Below are 21,115 nucleotides of genomic sequence, written 5' to 3'. Positions count from 1 at the left end.
CAAATACCATTTTCCTTTAATGAATTTATTTCACAAAGGGGATATTTTTCTCCTTAAGCCAGACCTTGTGTGTGTGTGTGTGTGTGTGTGTGTGTATTTGCGTTAAATAGCTAAAAGGCATTCTCTTTAGAGACATTAAAGAATCTCACTTCTTTGATCCGAAGGTCACTTGGTTGTTTCCAGAATTTTCTCATAAAGCCTTTTCTTTGTCGGAAGTGACAGAGGTGTTGAAGGCTATTTTCATATTTTTGCCTTTCATCCCTCCTGGGGAAATGCTTGTATCTTTTACCAAGGTTATAAGGTTAGAGATGCTTTGAGGTACAGTGAATTTTTTTGACAGTTTTTTGTCAGTTTTGGTTAGCGTGATACTTTTTCTGGTGGGGGAGTGCCTTTAAACTGAGAAAAAGTCCTCCCATGGTATTGAAGTATTGATGTTTCATAATGTTTTCAAAACAATTAACTTTGCATTTTATTAATAAACATTTTTTAAATGTTTGTCTTATTTATTCTGAAAGCGAGAGAGAGAGCGTGCACATGAGCGAGGCGGGGGGCAGAGAGAGAGGGAGAGAGAGAATCCCAAGCAGGCTCCGCACTGTCAGCACAGAGCCCGATGGGGGGCTCGAACTCACGAACCGTGAGATCATGACCTGAGCCGAAATCAAGAAGTCAGATGCTTAACCAACTAAGCCACCCAGGCGCCCCAATTAACATTGTGTTTTAAAACTCTGAAAAAGTTTTGTTAAGTGTCAGGTTTTGATACGAAGGACGTGAGCCAGATTGACAAAGCAAAGCATGGGGCAAGAGGTGATTGTGATTTTTCTCTTCCTTCTGCATCCTAACCCCTTCTCTGCTCCTAAAACGCCTTGAAGCACCCCTTCTGTTACCAGCACTGCATATTTTACCATGTCCTCACATCATCCAACTTCTGGGTTGTTTTTCCGTGACACATAAAAAACCTGGAAGCATTGAATGCTAATAATGCTGCACACCACTGATACTTAGATATTTAAAATCATTTGCACGCCTAATCCAAACCGAAGTATGCAAATGGTCGAGGCAGTCACCACTTTGGTGAAACCTTTTCCAAGTAAATTACCTGAGAAGAAAGACACAGTGTTTTTATAATTTCATGGAATTAGGCATCAGTCCATCATTGTGCTGTGCTATTCGTCATTCATCCAAGGAAGCCTCTTTGAGCCCAAACACTGTGGACCCTGCACCATCTGGAGTCTACAAATGAGATGATCTTATCAGGAGCCTGTGCAGGGCACAGAGGAGCTGCTGCTGAATATGCCAGCGATAATCCGTTTGTGAAATATTAATTGATACTGCGCATTAAGTTCTGGTTTAATTAACTTTTTAAAAGCACAAAGCAGGGGTGCCTGCCTGGGTGGCTCAGCCGGTTAAGCGTCGGACTTCGGCTCGGGTCATGATCTCACGGTCCGTGGGTTCAAGCCCTGAGTCGGGCTCTGTGCTGACAGCTCGGAGCCTGGAGCCTGCTTCGGATTTTGTGTCTCCCTCTCTCTCTGCCCCTCCCTGGCTCATGCTCTCTCTTTCTCTCTCTCTCAAAAATAAATATTAAAAAAAATTAAAAAAAAAAAAAAAAGAAGTACTCCCAGGGACTCCTCCCTGATGACTGGGGAAAGGACTGATAGTTTAGCCGATGGAAGAATTAATAAGCCAAGCAATGAACTCTACAGAGCTGTCCAGCCTACGACAGGACTCTTTCTCAAGAGTTCATGTCTCTGCCGATTTGGGGGAACTTGAAACGCATTTTGCCATAGAACAAAAATATGAGGGATGGTGCATTCTCTGGGAGGTCTGGGGATTTTAAAATGCAATACTAGGGGCAAAAAAGAAAAAAAAAAAGCCCAAATCAGAAAGTAGCAGAAATACATTTGCCCTAAAACACCAGACAGTGTCATGGGCGCTGTTTAAACACTTAAGCAATCATTTCCTGACACGTTAAAAAACTACAGCAGTTTCTTTTTAAACAGAAAATAACAGGCACTGTCATAAAACACAGCATTCGTTTTATTCCGTGTGAGGCACTTTATAAGCAAAGCTCATCTGATCTTCGCAGTGCTGAAAAAAAAATTTTTTTAAGAAAAAAATGGAGGTTTAAAGACATTCACTGACTTGCCGTTGATTACACAATCAGTAAACAGCAGCGTCAGACTTCAGCCCCAAACCTGAACTCTTAACTACTATCCTTGAACCAAAGAGGAAAAATGAAAAATACAGTAACTCCATTACAGTGAGTCACATGAAATATCTTAAAGCATTCTGCTCTCCATCTAAATATAAGAATCTTAAAGTGCCAGTTTTTCTTATACATGGATATTTAACTTTTGTAACCCATTTAAGAGCGAGCTTATAATTGCTTTGTACTCTTAATTTTGTCAGCGTTTATTTATTTATTGAGAGAAAGACAGAGCGTGACCTGGGGAGTGGCGGAGAGAGACACAGAATCCGAAGCAGGTTCCAGGCTCCGAGCTGTCAGCACAGAGCCTGACGCAGGGCTCAAACTCACGGACCATGAGATCATGACCTGAGCCAATGTGGGATGCTTAACCGACTGAGAGCCACCCAGGCGCCCCCTGGAGAGCTACTTCTTAATCTTAATCGCCTCCTGACCAGACTCCCAAATCCTCCGTTTCTTAAGTCTTCTGAAAGTCCCTTCTCCTAAACCACAGTGACTTCTTTAAGCCACCCATAATCGGACCAATTATTTTCCAAATCCATTTTTGCCACTTGATGTCCGGTAAGCAATTGAACACCCCCGCACTCCCCCCACGGTGAATATTAAGCAAATTGTGGGCTATTTCCAACCACATACCCTCGTATTGCCCTGTTTAAAGATATTTTTGTAAGTTTCTGGGTATGACTTTTTAAGGCACACAAGCACAGAGAACTGTCTATCGAATGGTTTGATAAGACCCTGGCTTGTTTTAATAACTGTTCGTGTTTAGCATCAGATACTGTTGGGTAACTGCACAGACCAAAAGACAGTGCCTTTTGTGGAACAGAAAATGCTAGCATGTGTGAGTGATGTTGTATTTCATTCTGAACCCTTTTGTTTAAGCCCGGGCGTGCTCAGCGGGTCTGTCTGGATTCCCTGATAACAGCGGTTACTATGGCTGCGTGTTATTTCATATTTCATTTGTTGAACTGATGCTTGATAAGAGAAATGGCATTGAATCGTCTGCAATTTTGAAATTGCATTCTATCTAAATAGAAATGTTTTCTCCTTTTTTTTCCTCATGGAGGTCGAATTAGCACTGGGGTTAAAAATCCAAGCCTTATATTTCTAAATGAGGGTGTGCAATCCCGTATGCACTGCGTGGGTGGTTGGGGACTTTGGGACCCTAACTCTGCCACCAGCTGAAAGCCTCCTGCCTCCAAGGACAGGGCATGGAAGACAGATTAACTCCAATAATGAAATGTCAGATCAGATCAGCCTTTTTTTCTAAAAAAAAAAAAAAAAAATGGGTTTCCTCTTTTAGGGTAGCTGATAGACAATGAACAGAGCCCCGACTTTTCTTTATGGCTTTTACGGGTGGGCTCATATTTTATGTTTTATGGATTCTTATCGGACCACAAGATACAAGTGTGTTTTTAAAATGTGTTGATCCAAATAAAGTAAAAAATATCTTTTGAAATGTAATTTCCCCCCGGCGCAGAAATGGGAAGATGCCATCTCTGGAGACGATGGCCGGGAGGCTCCGTGGAAAACAGTGCGTGTGGTTATGAATCCTGACCCGGGAGTGAAATTGCCTGGCTTGGCTTTGCTGGCTCAACGTGAGACCTTGTGTGTTTCAGTGTCTTTGGCCATGAAATGGAAAGATCAACAGTGCCTTTTCTCAATGGGTTTTTGTGAGAATTCACTGAATTAATATATAAAAACACTTAGAACAGGGTCTCAAATGGTAGGGAGTATGATATGAGTATTAGCTCTTTTTATAGGAATCTTTCTCTCTCTCTCTCTCTTCTACTTTGCACCCAGTGGGGTCTAAAAATCCCAGAACTATTATTTTTGAAAGACAAGATAGAAGCCAGTTTCATTTCTCTGTAACGCACAGCGTCTTGGCATTTCCTCGATTTTGTTTGTTCTCAGAAAGCAAATGATTAAGGTAATTAGAACTGAGGAAATTCAGTCATCATGGTAAGGGCTCTAGAGCTCTCCTGTCTGAGAACGATCTTACTGAGCTATGTAAGGTGGTTTTAAAGATGCACGATTTTAAGATCTCCGAGGTCAAAAACTGCACCTAGGGAGGCCTGGGTGGCTCAGTCGGTTGCGTGTCCGACTCTTGATTTGGGCTCAGGTCATGATCCCGGGGTCATGGGATCGAGCCCCTCATAGGGGCTGCTTCGCATTCTCTCTCTCTTCCTCTGCCCCTCTCCGCCACTTGCTGTCTGTCCGTCTGTCTCTCTCTCTCTCTCTTTCTAAAATTAAAATTAAAAGAAAAAAAAAGAGAAATAAGTCAATGGCTACATTTGGTCTGGTGTTGACTGGGGCTTGTGCTTTTAAGTGTGGCCTTGTGTTTCCGTTTGTACTGTCAGACACATAATCGTGCGATTTAGTCCTTAAAGATAGACATTTTGATACAGTGACCGAGGATGTTTTTAAGATTTGAGACATTTACCGAAAACGAAATCCCTTTTGTTCTTGCTAGAAAGACCAGTAGGTTTCCCATTCTTGGAATCTGGGCCTCTATTGAGAAACCCCAGCCACCTGTAAGGTGCACGTAACGGTAGGCCATGTGTGTGAGCCATCGTGGGCTTTTCTCATCAACGTTAACATGAGGCACTTACCCGGAATCCCTGTGAGGTCTTTGATGGTGATTGTATTTTCTCCCAGGTATGGCGGCAGCCAAGCTTCTGCATGACTCTGGCCTGAATGTGGTTGTTCTGGAAGCCCGGGACCGAGTAGGAGGCAGGACTTACACCATCAGGGTAAGTAAGACATTAAGGGTGGGATGGAGAAATGTAGGACGGAAGCGGAGTTACTGTGTCTTTTTTTTTCTTTTCTAGAAGTCTTGAATTTCATTTGACTCTTACTAAAAGAAACATTCTCCACAGCCTCTCAATTTGCTACCTTTTCCACATGTGCTTCTGTCTCTTTTCTTACCTCACGATGCCCCATAAATTATTGCACCAATAAGGAGGTGTTTGGAATACATCAGTAAATAAACTAAAGATTCCCGCCTTTGTGAAAGTTATGTTATCTTCGGGGACAGGGGGAGCTAGACAACAAAAGAAAACAAGAAACACCTTCTATGGTGTCCCCGGCTGATAGGTATCTGGTTATGCCTGGACATGTTCAGACATAGGGAGCTTTTGTGGTTACTTCTTCTTCTTCAAAGATTGGTCCTTCGTCATTGGAAACGAAGCTGATTTGTAACCATATGGAAAACTTGTTTATGAACATAGGAGAGCAATTTCAAAGGTTCACATTATGGCCAAAATATTCCCTGATGCTATCTTTCAAATGTCTGGATTAACCACAGAAGTGATCATTTCCTTTCTTCGTTTTTCTCTAGCATTAAGTGGCTCAAAATTAGCCTGAAGTACCAAGTAAAGAGAAATGCATCAACGATTCATAGCTTACAAATTCAAGGCCCTAGAAAACAAACCATGAGGTGGTATATATTGTGAGTGATGGCATTCAGAAGTCTCCTGCCTATTTAAAATTCAATCCAGGGGCACCTGGGTGGCTCAGTTGGTTAAGCGTCCGACTTCGACTCAGGTCATAATCTCATGGCTCATGAGTTTGAGCCCCATGTCGGGCTCCGTGCTGCCAGCCCAGAGCCTGGAACCTGCTTTGGATTCTTTGTCTCTCTCTCTCTCTCTCTCTCTCTCTCTCTCTCTCTCTCTCTCTCTCCCCTTCCCCCACTCACACTCTGTCTCTCTCTCCCTCAAGAATAAATAAACCTTAAAAAAAAAAAAAGTAAAGTTCAATCCAGTTTGCTTTAAATTGCAGAATGGTTTAAGGACAGGTAAGTCACATGAATGAAGTACAGTTGAAAATAGAATCCCATTTTCCACGGATACACCTCAAGGTCTGTGAAATACCCATTTGTTGATTTCAGAGCTCTTTTTTTTTTTTTTTTTTTTTTTTTTAATCTAGGAAGAACATTTCCGCAAATATTTATTTCTGGTTTTTTTCCCTGGGAAAACAGAACCAAGAGGTTAAATACGTGGACCTCGGAGGATCTTATGTTGGGCCAACTCAGAATCGAATCTTAAGATTAGCCAAGGAGCTGGGATTGGAGACCTACAAAGTGAATGAAGTGGAACATCTCATCCACCATGTAAAGGTAGGCCTGGGCCAGCCTTTGAAAGGTTTGAAGACTTCTCTATGGGTCTTTCCATATATGAATTCCAGATCCTTCACTCAGAGAATCTACTGTAGTCCTCAATGATGTATGTGTACTTTATAAGTGTATTTTAACCATTGTGAAAATGTTTTCGCTGCCACCAAAGGAGAATTAAGATGAGAATTCTAACCTATTTGGGAAGGTTGTTGACAAAGCGGCATTGCCCATTTGGCAAAAAGTTTCACAAAACCAAGAGAGAAAAAAATGCAGTCAATTTATTAAGTGCCTCTATTTAAATATCTGGGTTCTTTCATGTGATACAAAAACCTGAGTACAGTTTTATAAAGGCTGCCCTAGACTTCATGTTGTAAAGAGTATTTGTAGTATGCCTAACGTAATATTTTGAAATATGTCATTGTATTCTACATATCATTAAAGGTTACTGTTCTTTGGAGATTTACATAAAAGTGGCTCAAATCCCAAATTCCATCTATTGTGGGGAACCTCCACTGATCTCCCCAAAATTTCTGTGAGTTGACTGGGTCTCCCATTCCCATGATCATTTGTGGCTCATGGTTCTTGCTTCCATGATGCCTCTGCTCATTCACATCTTATGGCCTGTGACTCTTTCTCTTCCCTTCTCTTTATGCCAGCCTGTGTTCAGATTCACCTCTTCATCTTGATTTTCTTCAGACCACCCCGAGCATTTGTGTTGGACACACTTGACTGAAGTTTTGAGCTCTGGGGGTGGGAGGTTTAACTGCAGAAACAAACAGCTAAGAATCGAATATTGGACATTCTTACTCTAATAAGCTATTAGACCAGTGAGCCCCTGGGGATTTCTTACCGGCCACACTTCTCTGTGCATCCAAGTCACCCACCATGGTGATGTCTCCAGACTCCTCTCATATCTCCCTGATCCTTGTTTTCCCAGCATCATTGTCTTTGTCCAAAAAGTCACTGTTGTTCTCTGACCAACAGAGTCACCTGTTTTGGGCCCCATCCTGGAGTCCCATAGAAGAACTGTTAGAGGTTTTGAACTTCAGCTTTTCCTCTCTTCCATACTTGCCTTTGTAGGTGGAAGTGAGAATACAGAGACATACTCCTCCGTGGTAGAAATCCTCCCTTTAGAAGACAGAAGAAACTAGCAGCAGGCAGTTTTGATTTATATTCACAATGTTGACACCCTGATATTCTTTGTGAGTGATAATATCAAGAAGGACAAATAACAGACTGTACGTTATGAGTTATTTAATAAAAGGGGAAATAAACATCTACATGCGGGTAAAAGATTTCCTTAATTTTTACATAAGTGTTTGGTTGACCTTCAGATTTTGTTTTATAAGCCTTTTCGCCTTGCTTTCCATCTGTGTCTAGCGGAAGAAGGGACACATGAATTAGAAATGAAAATGTAGCATGGTGATAGTGCGATTTGTTGAGCATCAATCCACAAGCTTAGCAAAGATCTTTCATTGGGTTCCTTGCTTTTATTTTTATTTTTATTTTTTTAAAGGTTTTTTATTTTTGAGACAGAGAGAGAGCATGAGCAGGGGAGGGGCAGAGAGAGAGGGAAACACAGAATCCGAAGCAGGCTCCAGGCTCTGAGCTGTCAGCACAGAGCCCGACGCAGGGCTCGAACTCACGGACTGTGAGATCATGACCCGAGCCAAAGTCGGATGCTCAACCGACTGAGCCACCCAGGCGCCCCGGGTTCCTTGCTTTTAAATGTAGGTCACGCTGACTGATTTCTTTGACTTCCCAGAACACTAGGATCTCTTTTAGGTTTTTCCAGACAAAGGAAACGATGTTACACTGAAATAATTTTTCAGGGCTATGGCCAGACGTGCTGCTTTCTTAGACGATTTCAAATAATCTATGTGCAGCTAAGAAAAAAAAAAAATAATTAACCAGTATCCCTGACTTGATACAGGGTAAATACATATGCCGACAGTGCTCCTTATGAAATTTCAAATAAATGCCATTGCGTTTTAATTATCACAAAAGTACAAATATAATTAGAAAAGGCGGGTAAAGGAAAACCCTTCCATGATCCTATCTAGAGAAAATCATGCTAAGTATTCTTCGGTTCATAGATTTTCATATTCCTGTATTGCTATTTTCTGACCTCTACTGGAAGAAATGAGAAATATCAGTACACTTAAAAATATTGCATACATATGCATATATGTATATGTATTTGACATACTGACTTACTCTGTAATTAATTCTCACTGCCAGGACAATTGAAACGCTAATGAGGCTACATGAAGGTCTTTTTCAGTGTTGATAGAGGTGCTAATTTGACCTCCTGTGATCATATCCAGTGAGGAGCTGCATTATAATAAATGATAAAGACCTGATACGTAAGAAGTCCTCCCAAAACTAAATATTTGTCCTCCACCATCACCACCTCCATGTCTCTGCTAGCATGTCATTTTTTTTTTTTTTTTTGCTTAATGTTTATATTTCTTTTTAAGACAGAGAGAGACAGAGCATGAGCAGGGGAGGGACAGAGACAGAGTGCGAGACACAGAATCCGAAACAGGCTCCAGGCTCTGAGCTGTCAGCACAGAGCCCCATGCGGGGCTCGAACTCATCAACCGCGAGATCATGACCTGAGCCGAAGTCGGGTGCTCAATCGACTGAGCCACCCAAGCTCCCCTCATTTTTCTTATTTTTAACCTGTGAAAGCATTTTGGATGGCTACATCCATTTCTGGAATCACTGATAACAACTCTAGTGTTCTATCTCCTACTACATGCCAAAGAATATCGTTCAGAAATTTGTCTCCTCTGTCCTGGTAGGCAGTACTGTAGGCGTTTGGATGTTACTCTCTCTTGCCTATTTCAATAACTACTGTTCCCAAGTGCAAAGTATGGTTCATGCATATATATAGTACATTTATGCCTTGTTTCATCAGCGGACCCATGTGTGTTTCTTAACCCAAAGCCTGAGAGTATTAAGTATGCTACTTACCATATTGTCAGATCCTGCTATTCAAATCCGCCTGCTCGAGGAATCTGCTTTTCAGATTTTTTACATGGACGTTAATGGAAAACAGTTTTATGGGCAGCTTTAATACCATTCGGCTAAGGAATTTGACTATGTTGCAACCAGCAGTTTCAAATTGAAACTGGCGAGGGACACCTGAGTGGCTCAGTCAGTTGAGGGTCTGCCTCTTGATTTCGGCTCAGATCATGATCCCAGGATCGTGGGATGAAACCTTGAGTCGGACTTCGAACTAAGCATGGAACCTGCTTAAGATTCTCTCTCTCTCCCTCTCCCCACTCACGCACTCTCTTTCTCAAAAACAAACAATCAGTGAAACAAACAAACATAAAGAAACTGGTGAAATGGAGCTACTCATAAAAGCAGGAGGGTCCAGGGACACCTGGGTGGCTCAGTTGGTTTAGTGTCCAACTCTTGATTCTGGCGCGGGTCATGATCTCATGGTTCATGAGTTAGAGCCCCCCATCAGGCTCTGCACTGGCAGCATGTGGCCTGATTGGGATTCTCTCTCTCTCCCTCGCTCTCTTCCCCTCCCCCACGTGCATTTTCTCTCTCTCTCTCTCTCTTTCTTTCTCTCTGTCCTCTCTCAAAATAAATAAATTAACTTAAAAAAAAAAAGCAGGAGGGTCCAGCATCTCCCAATGGGCTAGCTCTCCAAAGGAAGGGTGTCTTTCTCAAGAAATGATGGCTCCCAGTATCACCAGTTCCCTGGTATCTGTGGAAGAAATAGTCTGCTGATAGATGGGGTATGTTCATGCCATGCCCCATACCCAGCATCCACATGCTCTTGGTTTGCTGTGATATGCAGCCTCTGTCCTGTCTGCCTCCGATCTGTCAGAAATGTTTATTACTACTGAGTGGCATTCATTTTTAGTACTACAATAGATCTGTCTTATGTGGCTAAAATGTGGTTTTCTAAAGCCTTGCTCGTGAATAAAAGATGTGATCTCAAGCTATGTTGGGATTTAATTATCAGTGGGAAAAGTGATCACTTCAGCTCATGTCTTTATAATTTAGAAGGTGTTTTCCTCACTTCCAAAATCTGTAATGTGGCGGTTAGTGCTTAACAGTACTGAAATTTTTAATCTGTTTTGCATGCTAATTTCGTTTGTTAAATATTTTTTAGTGTTTATTTTTGAGAGAGAGAGAGAGAGAGAGAGCACAAGCAGGGGAGGGGCAGAGAGGGAGAGGGAGGCACAGAATCTGAAGCAGGCTCCAGGATCTGACCTGCCAGCACAGAGCCCAACGCGGGGCTTGAACTCATGAACCGTGAGATCATGACCCGAGCCGAAGTTGGCCGCTTAACCTTAGACTGAGCCACCCAGGCACCCCTGGTCATGCTAATGTCTGCTAGTATAGTTTAGAAGGCAACTGTTTAGATACCTTGAAAGTGACTTGTAAAACTTGTTCCCTTTTGGGGACTATCTCATAATTTAAAAAAAAAAGACAAAAAATAAAAACTTAAGAAGGATCTTCACAATATTTTGATTTATACCCCTTTCTCTTTCATTGTGTGTGTGTGTTTGTGTGCGTGCATGTGTGGTGGTTCTCATTCATCTTTTTGTTCTCTTGGGCTCTTCTCTTAAAAAAAGTGGAGAAAAGTCTCGTACAGCTTAGGTTATCAGCAAATACAGTTTCTCTGTTTCAGAAACTTCTGTAAGTCTGAACTTTGGAACCAGAGTCTAGTCAAACATGAAACTGCTTTAGCCCAACTCCACACTGATAATCCTTTCCAAACCTCAGCCATCTGGAGAAACTGAGGTGGGGGGGGAAGATCCTCTGGTCTTAGTCTGCTTCCCAGCAGGCAGAAGCCAAGCTCATTGTTAACATCCCTTGTGTGTATGTCTGGGGTCAGCCTCAGTGCTCGAGGCCTGCGAATGAGACCCCTCTCAAATATATTGCACCATTTGGCTCAGCACCTGTTTATTGGGAACCCAGAAATCCACTGGAAAATACCACGCGCAAGAAGCACATAAAAGAGAACAGAGACTGGATCTCTATCAACAAGACCTGTTCTGTGAATTTCTCCAAAGAGATCACAGGTGCTGAAATGCCTATCGGTTTTGGGGAACAGCAACGGAAGGAGAGCCCAGGGGCCCCTGGGTGGCTCAGTCGGTTAAGCTTCTGACTCTTGATATTGGCTCAGGTCATGATCTCACCGTTCATGGGATCGAGACCCATGCTGGGCTCTGCACTGACAGCGCGGAGCCTGCTTAGGATTCTCTGTCTTCTCTCTCTGACCCTCCCCCACTCCTTCCTCCCTCCCTCTCTTCTCTCTCTCACTCAAAATAAATAACTCAACTTTAAAAAAAGAATGAGAGGGGCGCCTGGGTAGCTCAGTCGGTTGAGCGTCCGACTTCGGCTCAGGTCATGATCTCACGGTCCATGAGTTTGAGCCCTGCGTCAGGCTCTGTGCTGACAGCCCAGAGCCTGGAGCCTGCTTCGGATTCTGTGTGTGTGTGTGTGTGTGTGTGTGTGTGTGTGTGTGTCTCTCTCTGTCTCTGCCCCTCACCCACTGATTCTCCCTCCCTCTCTCTCTTTCTCTCTGTCTCTCTGTCAAAAATAAATAAACATTGAAAAAAAATTTTAATAAATAAATAGAAAGAATGAGAGCCCAAATATTGAGAAATAAAATATTCAAATTAACATTGCATTTGGCAGACAGAAACTATCCTGTCGTGCAGGACCTCAGCATCTCTCAGAAATCAGCAAATAAGAAGTGTTGGGTCTTCTTCAGGCTCTTAATATTCCCTTCTCCACACCTTTATCTCCAGTCCTATTAATCCAGGGAAGCCTGGATCAAAGTCCAGAGTGCACTCGCTTCTCTTATGATGACAGAAGCCCCCGGGAACAGGTTAGACAAACTCTTGTATTTCACACAGGAACAGCTGCCCATTTCACATGAACTTCACACATGCCACACAGAGCTCACTGGCTCCGAGAGTCTGCCCTAGCCGAGATGGGCTTTGGGAACCTTCTTTTCCCCTCCTACCTATATGCCAAGACATTTCTTTTTTTGCTGGAGACAAATATCTCTTAATCATCGTGGGAGATTTTTTTTTCAATGTGGAGAATAGTCATTTCCTCTTCAGCAAGTGGAACCCATTTGTCTAGTGATCATTCTGAAGCTTATTTTAAGTTGTTCAAGAAACCATAGTGCCCATTTGTGTTATTTAGAAAATACGGTGGGGGCGCCCGGGTGGCTCAGTCAGTTAAGCGTCCGACTTCAGCTCAGGTGAGGATCTTGTGGTTCACGAGTTTGAGCCCCGCATCGGGCACTGTGCTGACAGCTCAGATCCTGGAGCCTGCTTTGGATTTTGTGTCTCCCTCTCTCTCTGCCCCTCCCCTGCTCATACTCTGTCTCTCTCTCATAAATAAATAAAACATTAAAAAAAATTTTTAAATAAAAAAAAGAAAATACAGCGGCTTTTTGGCATGTAATAATTCGCCGAAAATTATGCTTTCAATGGCTGCATTTGGAGCACTATTTTGAGATAGGAGATGAATTTATTTTAGGGCCTCAAGGTTTCCATTTGGAACTGAATTTATGATAAAATCAGTAAACGTATTCTCTACGTACAAACATATACATATGCACATTCGGATAAACTTAAGAGGGGCTAGAGTTGTGGGTAGCACAGAGTTACTTTTAGATCTAACCTGCTGAAGGTGGAGGGCAGAGAATGTATAGAATTCAGTTACAGTGGGGTGCCTGGGTGGCTCAGTCGCTTAAGCATCCAACTTCGGCTCAGGTCATGATTTCACGGTCGGTCTGTGAGTTCAAGCCCCGCGTCGGGCTCTGTGCCGACAGCTCAGAGCCCGGAGCCTGCTTCCGAATCTGTGTCTCCCTCCCTCTCTGCCCCTCCCCCTTTCATGCTCTGTGTCTCTCTGTCTTAAAAATAAATAAACATTTTAAAAAATTTTAAAAAAATTCAGTTACGGTGGTGAAATTCACTAAAGGAATAGGCCTGCAGCTTAACTCTTGTGCCACATTTTACAGCCCCTGTACTGTGTCATCGTGGGGTGTGGCCAAGTAGTCCAAGGAAGATGCAAGGAAAGGGTCGCATCTTGCCAAAGAACGGTGGCAAATAAGGGCAACCTTGTCACAGGTCAAAGAGAGTTAGCAGCCTGCACGTACCGAGGGAGTGACAGGACGTACAAAATGGCCTAAACGATGTTGGCCTGCCTTGCCACACCCTCAGCAGTAGCCTGCGGAGAGACTTAGATGCAGATTCTGAGTCCACTTGCCTTTCTCGTGGCCTTTGCTACAACCAGCAAATAATAACAATGGTAACACTACTGGGATATGGACGTCTGGCTCCTACCAAGTACGTGATTTTACACATGCCATCTAATTGGTGAGTCCCAAATAACCAGAAGTTATTTGGTTGTGAACTCAAAGTTTTGGCCCCATTTCACAGGTAAGAACATAAAGGCTAAAGCGATTAATTGCATATGGCAGAAAGCGATGGGTTCAGAGCATGAACCAAGGTCTTGGGGTGCCAGAAATACACCATAAGGAGTTTGCCGTCCCCTGGATGAGAAGCTTTCCGTCGTTTCCTTCTGAGCCCCAGCCCCTGGCTTGCCCGCCTGCCTTCCTTCCAAATGTACACTCTCGCATCTTAGAAAAATCCAATTCAACATTTTCCTTTCCTTAAAAATTTCTGCAGTTGACTACAGTTACTCCACTGGTTCCTTCCCAAGCCCTGTTTCTTCCTCACTTTCCTGATTATACTTTCTCACAAACCCTGTTGGAAAGTAAGATGAATAGCGTTCCATTATTTGTGCTTCAAGATTACACACACACATACATACACACACAGAGCATATTTTGCTTATATTTAACATTCTTGGATACCTATTTTCATACTTTCACATTAAGAAAGTTTTTAGGTCTGGAGCACCTGGCTTGCTCAGTCGGTTAAGCGTCCGACTTCGGCTCAGGTCATGATCTTGCAGTTCATGAGTTCGAGCCCCACATTGGGCCCTGTGCTGACAGCTCAGAGCCTGGAGCCTGCTTCGGATTCTGTGTCTCCCTCTCTCTCTGCCTTTCCTTTGCTCATGCTCTGTCTCTCTCTCTCTCTCTATCCTTCAAAAATAAATACTAAAAAAATTTTTTTAAAAGGAGAGTTTTTAGGTCTGCTTTTTCACTCATAAATATTTCACGAATACTCTCCAATGTCGTTAAAAGTTCTTTGTTAAAAAAAAAAGTTCTTTATAGATCCCATTTTATTTTTTTTTAATTTTTAAAATGTTTATTTGTTTTTGAGAGAGAGACAGACAGACTGTGAAAGGGGCAGGGGCAGAGAGAGAGGGAGACACAGAATCCGAAGCAGGCTCCAGGCTCCAAGCTGTCAGCACAGAGCCTGACACGGGGCTCTATCTCACAAACCGTGAGATCAAGACCTGAGCTGCAGTTGGATGCTTAACCAACTGAGCCACCCAGGCGCCCCTGTAGATCCCATTTTAAACAGATACATAATATTCTGTTGCAAGAACACTCTGTAATATGGTGGATATTGTGCCAATCAGTTCCAATTAATTAGGCATCTATATTCAAATTGTTACTAGCATGCGAGGCACTGGGCTAAATAATTGAATTTGAGACAGTTTGGGCTACAGTCAGTATGAGAGTGGTGAGATCAAAGATTTCCCTGTCAGTGTAAAAGGAAATGCTTCTAATCCTGGCTGCTGAATCCCAGAGTTCAACTGTTGCTGAAAACGTACATATTACAAGTAAAAGCCAATGATCACAAACGCTTCAACAATTTCCCTTAGAGCCCCAAGACTGGTAAGTACTTGGTCTGCCTTTCAGATTATCCAGACAACAGTTTTACCAATGCCTTTCCACTTTCTCTACCTCTTAATCCAGTGGCACCCTAGGTGGGTAGGTAGGTGGGTAGGTAGGTGGGTAGGTAGGTAGGTAGGTAGGTAGTTTTTATTTTAATCTCAGTTAATATACTCTTACAGCATTACATTAGTTTCAGGTGTACAATATAGTGATTCAGCAGTTCTGTACATCACCTTGTGTCATCAGACAAATGCACTCCTTAATTTCCATCACCTGTTTAACCCAGTGGCACCATATTTGAAATTTGGTCATGGGGCACCTGCGTGGCTTAATTGGTTGAGCGTCCAGCTCTTGATTTCGGCTCAGGTTGTGATCTCATGGCCGTAAGATCAAGTCCCCCCATTGGTCTCCTCACTGGGCATGGAGCCTGCTTGAGATTCTTCTTTCCCTCTCTCTTTCTGCCCCTCCCCCACTCATGTGAGTGCACATGTATGCTCTCTCTCTCTTTCCCTCTCTCTAAAAAAAAAAGTCATAAGAACACTCCACTTTAAGGTATCATCAAATGGGGATCCAAAGAACTCAGGAATGGGTAAACTTTGGTGAAATTGTTGCCAAACAGTAAATACATTTAAATAAAGACTTAAATTTAAAGAATTAGGAGAATTGTGGTTAGAGTACAGAATGTACTACAGACTGTATTTTTCAAAAAAACTTTATATTATAAAAAATGATATAATCTATAGAATCAGAATGTGGGGAAGGTGAGAAGGTAAGAAGTATAAGCAAATGGAGTGCTAGTGACATCTTAGTTCATAGCATGGAATCGGTGTGTACCAAAATTAAACTTGTAGTCAATAAAGAAACACAGACTCAAATTGCCTAATGGTTTTTATGATCTTTTCATTTTCTGCTACAGGGCTCTTTCAGGAACTCCTATTTCTTAGGGTTATGCAAGATTTATTTGAAATTTAGTATTTCCTTCAGCTCACTTGAGTTTGTGTTTCTTCCATTAAATTTGAGTACATTTAGGTCATTAAAAATGGAAAACACAATACGATTTGATTCTCAAATATTTGCATTTCTTTCTTTGCCCCTTCCTCCTTTCCTTCCTCCCTTTTTCTTTCCTTCTTCCGTTCCTTCCCTTTTTGTTTCCTTTCTCCGTCAGTCATCCACTTGTGCATTTATCCATCCATCCATCCATCCACCCATCCATCTTTCTATCTTGTAGATGCTTATAAAAGGGTCTGGAATGTCATGCACCAAATGTTACAGCTATTTTGTTAACCTGGATGATGTGATTTGAGATAATTTGCTCCATTCTTCTTTGTATTTTTTAGTACTGCTGGAACTTTTTTATAAAGAGCTCCTCTCGTTTTTATTTTTAAAAATGTAATTAGACACAGACTCTACTTTTGAGAGCTTATGGACTATGAGAGGAAATTGGGCTCTGTGACTCTCATCTGCCCAGCAGTGGTCTCCCGGGTTATATATCTATTAACAATGACCAAACTGCTTCCAGCTGGGCTTAGTGACTGAGCTTCAACCCTTTGAGTTCAGACGGTCTAGATCCCAAAGCAGCTGTTTGAATGCAGAACCACAAAGGCTCTTATCCTGGTATTACTGGGCTGCAGAATTTTCCCTGTCTGATACACACACGCACACACACACACACATTCATTGTTGACCCTTTGTGCTTTAATTTCTCTATTTGCAAAAAAAGAATATTTGTACCTGTGCTGACTAGTGCCTTGAGCCTTTAAAGAGACAAGATGTTAACAGAAGACACTGATTAACATTATTCTCGCCAACAAGGCGGGTACGATACACTGAAGATACTAAGACTGTCTCGGTAGGAAGGCTTGAGTCTATTTACTTTCCTTTAGAAAAACTTTTCTAATACACTGTGCAGATTCTCACTCCCAAGTATTTGAATGGCCAGGTGCCAGCTGGGATGAAACTGTACACATTCTTAGCAGAAGAGAACCAGGCCAGTAAACTCATCCTGCAGATATTTTTATAGGCTCCTTATATACTGAACTATAACTCTTCCTGCTTTTAAACCCAACCTTCTCGTCTTCTTTACCTGTATCCCATGTTATTAATAGGCTAGGCCGTCAGCATTTGGCTGCAACTAAACTCATGTGCCCAGACAAACAATAAATAGATAATAGAAGAGAGGGAAGAAAATCTCCTTTCCTGGTTGTTTGCCTTCTATGTTTCCTTCAGCTCTCCTCTGATTTCTTTAAGCCCTAGCATATGAGGCCCCCTTGGCAACCTTCCTTTCAGCTTACTGAGTAGCAATGCTGGTGTTCTTTTAGAACTTTCAGGGGACCGTGGGCATGTCAGAGTTGACGAATCTATAAATAACCTAAGTTCAGAGGATCAAAACACGTTATTTCTTTTTTTTTTTTGACATAGGCATGAAATCTGGGAAAACTCAGTAAAATAGCTTAGAACAGCACTGTCCGATAGAAATAGATGTGCACGTGTGTCATTTAAATTTTCTAGAAACCATATTGGAAAGTAAAGCAAGGAATAGGTGAGGCTAACTTTTAATAGTATGTTTTATTTAACCCAGTATATTCAAAAGAGCATTGTCTCAACATGTAGTCAATATAAAATGTGATCAAGAAGGTATTTTACATTCTTTTTTTTTGTACTAAGCCTTTGAGCTCTGGGTGTGTATTTTATACTTCTAGCACATCTCAGTTTGGACTAGCCACATACCAAATGCTCAGTAACCACATAGGCTAGAGGCTACTGTACTGGATAGCACAGACCTCAAAGGTTAGCAGACCGCGTGTATTTTTGCAAACACTTCTCATACATCTTCAATTTTGTAGAAACCTGTACAAAACGTACACCTAGATCCCATCACATAAATGCTACACGATGGCCCAGATTCACTTCACTTATTCTGGCATCTTCATTTATCTGGCATCACAAAGAACTTGGAAGTAAAACAGAATGAAATTCCTCCTATGTATTTTGCTTCCTTGGGGCAAACCAGCCTTGAATCACATTTTTAAAAATGTTTTATTTATTTTTGAGAGAGAGAGAGAGAGAGTAGGGGTGAGGCCAAGAGAGAGGGAGACACAGAATCCGAAGCAGGCTCCAGGCTCTGAGCTGTCAGCACAGAGCCTGACACGGGGCTCGAACTCACAGACCGCTAGATCATGACCTGAGCCGAAGCTGGATGTTCAACCGACTGAGCCACCCAGGCGCCCCTTGAATCACATTTTAAAACTCTCCTAGGTGCACAGGGAGGTACCGTGTGTCTGTTATCTTTACGCATGAGACAGTGAGCAAATTGGAACTATGTGAGGTCAAGGTGGTCAGAGACACTGCCGTAGACAATGTTGTGAACACTTCTCAAAACCTCGAAGGACATCGCTAAATAAATTTACGGGGATCACTTTATGGAGAGCACAAAGACTTTTTGTATACAAGCATCATTATCTTAAAAAATTGTCAAATTGTCCCTGACTACGACTAACTCAGGGGGAACCATAGAACTGGTCCAAAGTACTCTAAATGATTATTGTCTTAAAACACAGCGAGAGAAGATTCCCACAAGTACTGAGTTGTAGAGAAGATAAGCCTGTGGTTCGTTGCATAAACTCATTTATTTACTCATTTCATCTTTCAGCACACATGCTCCATGCAAAACTCTCAGCAAAAGGGCTGCAGAGTGGCCCGGAGCTTTTTACTGCTGACATTTACTGTTTCCCCTTTTTTAAGTTGGCAAATGTTAAGGGCAGCTGCCACAGACCGTGTCTGGTCATGTGCAAACCAAGAAAAATAAATCCATAATTCATAATCACCAATAGTTTAGGCTCCCACATTGAGCCCAACACACATGTGTCTCATGGCCCCTGGCGATTCAGGCCAAAACTGAATTTAATAATGACAAGAGCCAACATCTTTTGAGATTTCGATATATACCAAGCACTATTCTAAGCATTTGATACGCATTATCTCACTAATACTCAGAAAAGCCTGACGGTTATGATTATCCCTTATTTACAAATGAGGGCATGGAAACCCAAAGCGTCTGGGTGATTTGCTCAAGATCCCCCAGTTGGTAAGTGATGGAGTGGGGTCTCACTCCAGAGTTTGGGTACTTGGCTCGAGAGCCGAGGTGCTGACCCGCACAGAAATCGTACATAAGGGTGGGGAAATCTCCAGAGAGACGAGAAAAGGGTACGGGTGCAGAGAACGGAACCCTCCTCGTCTTTCTAATCAGGTTCTTGCTGCCTCCTGCTGCGTTTTTCTGTCTTACGCCCCATTGCTGATTTTTGTGTAATCCTCATTTGACCTTCTGGGACCTCCCTGATCTCCTAGTGGTAGTAGGAGCTCGTGGAGGCCAGTGACATGAACTGACCGGTTTGGTTAAATCAAGAGCTATTGGGAGACAGTGGGGTCATCTTATTTCATTCCTAATCCAAAAATATTTTTTTTAATGTTTATTTATGTTGAGAGAGAGAGAGAGAGAACGTGCGAGGGGCAGAGAGAGAGGGAGAGAGAGAGAATCCCAAGCAGGATCCACACTGTCAGCTCGGAGCCTGATACAGGGCTCAATCTCACAAATCGCGAGATCATGACCTGAGCCGACACCAAGGGCCGGACTCAACCAACTGAGCCCCTTAATCCAAAAACTCTTAAAGCATATGAAAGGTGCTCATTCTGGGGAGCCTGCTGGAACCCTGTGTCACATGAAATACACACGAGAGTAGACAGCCGTACACACATCCGGGGCTCGTTTCACTTTTCCATTGCAAAGTATAATCACAATAAAGTGACAAGAAGCGTTGCTTTATAGAAACGGCTTCAACCTTAGGCAGAACAGAGAAGATAAAACTATACATTTAAGGGTGACCTGTGTACAGGAGATGTTTGGCGGTCAAGGGGTATCATTATAATGATACCTAATGACATTGATCCCTTTGGATTAAAAAGAATGAGAGTCCATCTAAAAACAACAGGTTGTGTTAAGCTGCTACTGCTCTTTCTCAGCCCAGGATGCTTGTACTGCTGCTATTTTAGCGGCCTCATTATTTCTCCCTTATTGGTTCCAGGCATCTCTCCCAGATCTCTCCTGACATCTTGTCTATGTATCCAGGCTGGAGCCACGGTTTCTTGACTGTAGAACCCTAGCGCAGAAAAACGCAATAAAAAACGATTCGAAACATGAATAAAATTAAATTGTCAGCGTGGCCTACAAGCACCTGGAGGGTATGTGCTTACCACGATCCCGACCCAGTGCACTCTAGACCACCCACTCTGGATTCTAGTAAGTCAAGTATATTCCTGCTGTAGGGCATTTGCACCTGAAGACAGGCCAAAGATGGTCACAGATCCTCTGACACTCCTCCCATAGAGAGGCAGAGGTGGGTTCTGTGCACCCTCCCTTTGAATCTTAGGGGGGGCTCTGTCATTGCTTAGACCAGTAGATATGGCCGAAGTGATGCTGTTCCAGTTTGGGCGTTCAGGCCTTAAGAAGCTGGTGTTCTCTCTTGGTCCTGTCTGACGCAGCCCCACGTGTGAGTTCAAGCAAGAACCGCCCAGCTGAGCCCAGTCAACCCACAGACCCGTGAGTGATAATATTGGATTAACGTTTTAAGCCCTGAAGCCGTGGGGTTACTTCTTTATGCAGCAACGGATAACCAAAACACGCCTGCTGTTTCCTCCCCTGGGGATGCCCTTTTTCCTCTCTCAACTCAACACCTCCTCTTCAGAGAGGCCTCCCCTGATAACTCTATCCTAAGGAATTGCCTCTCGCACCCCACCTGGTATTCTTTATCCCTAATTTGTTCCTTTTCTACTTCATTGTTTTCCCATAGCATTTGCAAATGCTTAACATCGGGGCGCCTGGGTGGCTCAGTCATTTGAGCATCCGACTTTGGATTTCGGCTCAGGTCATGATCTCACAGTTTGTGGGTTCAAGCCCTGTGTCCGGCTCTGCACTGACAGTGCTGAGCCTGCTTGGGATTCT

At 42.8% G+C, this 21,115-nt stretch overlaps 1 protein-coding gene across 1 annotated transcript in view; it reads left to right on the top strand.

Annotated features, from left to right (window-relative positions):
* The window catches only part of MAOB (monoamine oxidase B), a 114,984-nt gene that overhangs the window by 39,301 nt on the left and 54,568 nt on the right, over nucleotides 1-21,115 (top strand). The window contains exons 2-3 of the mRNA XM_058714827.1: nucleotides 4,862-4,956; nucleotides 6,183-6,320. Coding sequence (XP_058570810.1) covers nucleotides 4,862-4,956; nucleotides 6,183-6,320 — 233 coding nt within the window. The remainder of the gene's footprint in view (nucleotides 1-4,861; nucleotides 4,957-6,182; nucleotides 6,321-21,115) is intronic.

The sequence above is a fragment of the Neofelis nebulosa genome, chromosome X (assembly GCF_028018385.1).
Source record: "Neofelis nebulosa isolate mNeoNeb1 chromosome X, mNeoNeb1.pri, whole genome shotgun sequence".
Taxonomy (NCBI): Eukaryota; Metazoa; Chordata; class Mammalia; order Carnivora; family Felidae; genus Neofelis; species Neofelis nebulosa.
Note: the sequence above shows the minus strand (reverse complement) of the source record. Positions and strands in the feature narration are given on the sequence as shown.